This window comes from Brienomyrus brachyistius, chromosome 21 (genome assembly GCF_023856365.1).
Source record: "Brienomyrus brachyistius isolate T26 chromosome 21, BBRACH_0.4, whole genome shotgun sequence".
Taxonomy (NCBI): Eukaryota; Metazoa; Chordata; class Actinopteri; order Osteoglossiformes; family Mormyridae; genus Brienomyrus; species Brienomyrus brachyistius.
The window spans coordinates 11,672,804-11,677,255 of record NC_064553.1 but is presented as its reverse complement, the minus strand read 5'-3'; the positions used below and the strand labels follow the sequence as shown (position 1 = coordinate 11,677,255).

At 43.2% G+C, this 4,452-nt stretch overlaps 1 protein-coding gene across 1 annotated transcript; it reads right to left on the bottom strand.

Moving 5' to 3' along the window:
* Positions 1-2,021: 2,021 nt before the first annotated feature.
* Positions 2,022-3,996, bottom strand: LOC125716939 (transcription factor HES-1-like). Its single transcript, XM_048989803.1, has 4 exons — positions 3,591-3,996; positions 3,386-3,481; positions 3,140-3,227; positions 2,022-2,804 (listed from the first exon to the last, which is right to left on the bottom strand). The coding sequence occupies exons 1-4, from the start codon at positions 3,696-3,698 to the stop codon at positions 2,302-2,304; spliced, it is 795 nt and encodes a 264-aa protein (XP_048845760.1). The 5' UTR covers positions 3,699-3,996; the 3' UTR covers positions 2,022-2,301.
* Between the last annotated feature and the right edge of the window lie 456 nt (positions 3,997-4,452).

Below are 4,452 nucleotides of genomic sequence, written 5' to 3'. Positions count from 1 at the left end.
ACGGCTTGGGTACCCGGGCTGGGCCTGTCTCCAGGGCCGTTTTCTGCTCTGCGGCTTGTAAACATACCCCCCTCCTCCATCCCTGCAGGCCCTGTGTCCACATGTTCTCAATCACATCCCTACCACTGCGAACTGCACCACTTGGAGATTTTGGAGTCGATTTCCATATCACCCATAACTGCACAGTCACAGCTACCTGTTCAGGTTCAGTGTCACACAGGATTTGGTGTGATGACTCCTGAAATGCGCTCCAGATAGTCATCCGTGCTTAGGGTGAGGCCCAAGCCATACAGCCTCCAAGAAAACTCAACTTCCATTCTGCTGAAAGGTACGCTCCCCCCGCTTGCCACCTGCTCTTCACAGGATTGGCTCTGGGTCGCCGTTACCTTCAATGTCTAAACGAATATTGTGGATGGATGGATGCTGGGTCAGTCGCTGGTCAGGTAGTGGTGCGGAAAGTGTTGGCGGTGGATCCCAGCTATTGCCTGGATCTCAGCCCCCAGTGGCGTTGAAGTCAGCCTACAAAACTGCTCGCCTGTCTGTCAGCCAAGGCACATCTAGCAATCAACGGGTCAGTTCATCTGCTCCCTTCACCTCTGTCCCCCGAAATGCTAGCAGACTGTTAAATTAAACCAAACTTTTACAACATGCAACATCAGTCCAACATACTTCAGTGTTTTACTGAATTTTCTAAAGAAAAACAGACATCGAGAATATTAGGTTATTTTCAGCCCAGTTACATCAAAGACGATTGGACAGGTGGTGTAACCAATCAAGTTTTCTTGGCGGTATAACTGAAGTATAGAATTATACTTTAATTAAAACTGCACTTCTGTTAACCAGATGCCAAAATCGGCTTCGTTATTTTCACGTACAATGATAACATTGAAAGATTGTCATTAATCGAAAAGGCTAAGCTAAGATCCAGTTTTGCAGGAAGCGGATATCTCACTAGATGGCGCTCGCGATGCAACTACGGTCACTTGTTTGACAGGTCACCCCCCTCCGTTCTTATGGCTTGGTGCCCCTCTGTTTTTCAAAACCAATAATACTGGTTTAATAAAGTTAAAAATGCTACTAAACCTTACTAATTTATGGAACACCACTTAAATAATGAGGATTAAAGGGCTCCATACTTCAAGGTTCAATACTTATTTCTTACATCTAAGTACGTACTTTCCAAATAAGGTAAGCCATATTATTAACATTGACCATGCGATCTATAATGAATCCGGTGCACATTTGTTTCGTAAGCTAAACATTTTCACTTGCACACACGTTTCACGCATCAGTAACTTTATGCATATTTATTCTCAGTATACATATGTAGCCTATATTATGACCTCACTCCCTTCCCACCGATAAGCCTATTTTTTTAAATGCGTCGTCCTCTATGAAGTGCATGATTCTTAAGTAGTCTCGTCTACTCTTTCCTATATATTGTTTAACCCTTTTAAGTAAGTCGGTCTGAATTGGGCTAAACCTAGGCACGACTATTTCACACTACCACGAATGAAGTTTTCCAAACACCTTTGACTTCACTACACATAACAGGCCAATAATGCATCTTCTGCATTTCTGTTCAGTTTTTCCGAAACTAGTCTAGTTGCTTGTTTGTCTGTTATTTGACTTAATGAAAATGGACCCCTGAGTAATAGTTGTCCTGATCCTTACAAAAAATTCGAATAGAATGAATTCGTTTGTGTTAAGTAGTTGTTTTACTGGGAACGTATTGTATATCCGACAGAAATTGGAATACGTCTATTTGGATCACCTTGATTTCAATGTGACGGCTTCTCACTTCTACAGGATATTATACACATGAAACTAGGAAATAGTACAAAATATAAATATTCTATGTACTCATACACGATTAGATATCCTACCAACTAACTTTTGAAACTTAGATGGCTTCGTTTAAGGGTAAGTGTTAAATGATTTCACTCAGAAGCATATAGATTTAGAAATGTAATACAAGCCACACGTATTAGCCAGCAAAGCTGAACTGAGACAACCAGTGCTAATTTCTTATAAGATTTATTCGTCTTCCAAAAAGAAGAAATGTTAGAGCATTCAACATATCTTTGGCATCACAAAGTGAAAAACGATACCTCGAATATAAAAAAAATGCAGTCCAAGACACTGAAGTACAATACAAATATCCGTTCAATATGAATTTCCCCTCATATATACAAATATAGTGCATGATCTTTCAACACACTTACAAAAAATAAATTCTTAACAAAAGTCATATTCATACTCAAAAGTTCATTTTCCTCCTGTCCTCTAGGTGAGGCGCCTCTACCACGGCCTCCACACGGAGTCCGAGGTGACCGAGGCGGCGCCAGGCGAGACGGCAGCCGGGACCGGCGTACTGGCGTTCGAATACACGGGGATAAGCGCTCCATTTGGTGCAAAGGCCGCGTTGGGAATTATAAAGGCAAATTGACCATCCGTGGCCGGTACAATCTGGAACCCGCCGTACAATTTCGCGGTTTCCGACTGCAGAGCGGCCGGTGAACCCCCTTTACAAGGCACCCCATTGAGCTGCGGGGAGCCGCTGGGGATCTGCACGATCGGCTGTCCGTAAGCGGGATGGGGTGCACCAGCGGGGATCTGGTGAGTGGCCGGGTAGTTCATGGCGTTGATCTGGGACATGCAGCTGGCCAAGTGGCCGAGGAGCCGAGTCCTGACCTCGGTGTTAACCCCTTCGCAGGTGGACAGGAATCGAGTGACTTCGTTCATGCATTCACTGAATCCGGCTCTATATTTACTAAGGACGGATGGATCCGTGTTTAAAGCAGCTGTTGGGGGGGAGGAATGAGAATTTTATTAAGCAAAGCATTTAAGAGATCTGGGGATGACTAAACTATTATTGTCAAAACACTTAACAGGATTGTGAAACAAATCGTTCTGTTTTGCAACTAAGTTGCGAACTTCAAAACGTTAGATCCAATGAAATGCTTAACATGTTTGGGTACCCATAACACAACCACCTAAACAGCATTTCTATAAATAATGCACGACCGTGGGAACGGTGCTGTGCTCCAACTTGGTAGAAATTACTGTCGAATACCAACTAAACCACAGACGGAAGTCTGGAAGACATCAGCACTAAGCGGGGCGCCCGCCGGCTCACCAGTCATCTGCGCTCTCTGCAGGTTCCTGAGGTGCTTCACAGTCATTTCAAGGATGTCCGCTTTTTCCAGCTTTGAGTGTCTGGAACTCTATGTAAAAATATCAGAAAAATCAGCCAAACGTCGTTTGATTATAAAGCTTCAATATGCAGCAAATTGATCACCATCCGATTATTGCAGAATCGCGTTAAATGCAGTTGATTTTAGGACTGTGTTTAAAATGGACACTCATAAGGTGCGATACTTACGTCTTTTTTGAGTGCATCCAATATCAGGGTCTTCAACTGGCCGAGGCTCTCGTTAATTCTTGCTCTCCTCCTTTTCTCCATGATTGGTTTAGAAGACTAAAAAGACAAAGCAAAACATGTATGATTTTTTTTACTCAAGAAGGTGACAAAATGTCAAAAAATATAAACGACGTCGTACGATCAAGGAATTCAAGCCGACGGCTACCTTTCTGTGTTCAGAAGCTGTCTTGGGTTTATCGGGAGTCGTGTTCATGCTTGCCGGGGTCGCAGCAACCGGGGATGATGAGGTTTTCTCCATCATATCAGCGGGCATCTTCTTACTGCACAATCCCACAAATGAGTCAAGGACGTTAGGAATCCTGTCCGCCTTCCTCCACGAAATGAACGATTCGTAAGCAGTCTTCTAATTAGGTTTCCAGCGGTCGTAGATTAAAACTCAGTTTCTCGGTTATAGATCTTCTTTTTACGAGTGAAATTCCTATTAAAATACTTTTCTATGAACGCAAAAATATATACAGGAGCGCAATAATTGGTACACTGTATCTGGTTAAGAGGCTACAATCCACCCATCAACGTTACAACTGTCTGATGGCAGACGTACGCCGGTCGTATTTATATCTGAGACTGCACGCGAACGGCTCGTGTGAAACTTCCCAAACTTTCTTTCCCACAGTAACTTTCTACCAATCAGCTTGGGGGACACGCGGCCGCAGGGGAAGATGGCTCGTGGTCGGGCGCCTTCCATTGGCTGTTTGGTGTTGGAGCAGACGGCCAATGGCGCGCGGCCGAGCGTAGGGCGCCGCCAAGCCAACGCCGTTAATCATCCTTGTTACATATTAACGCTTTCCTTTCTGCTCCCTGAAAGTAAGCTGAAAATTCTCATACTCAGCTGAATGTAAATCCTGTTGCAACAACTACAGAAAACATTATAAAATTTAAAAGATGTATAAAAATATAACGTTTAATAATATTTAGTAAATAATCAACGAACTTATTGGCGGTAAATGATTATGCATAATTCACGGATAAAGATTCGCACAGTATAAAAGACTATAAACTTGCATGAT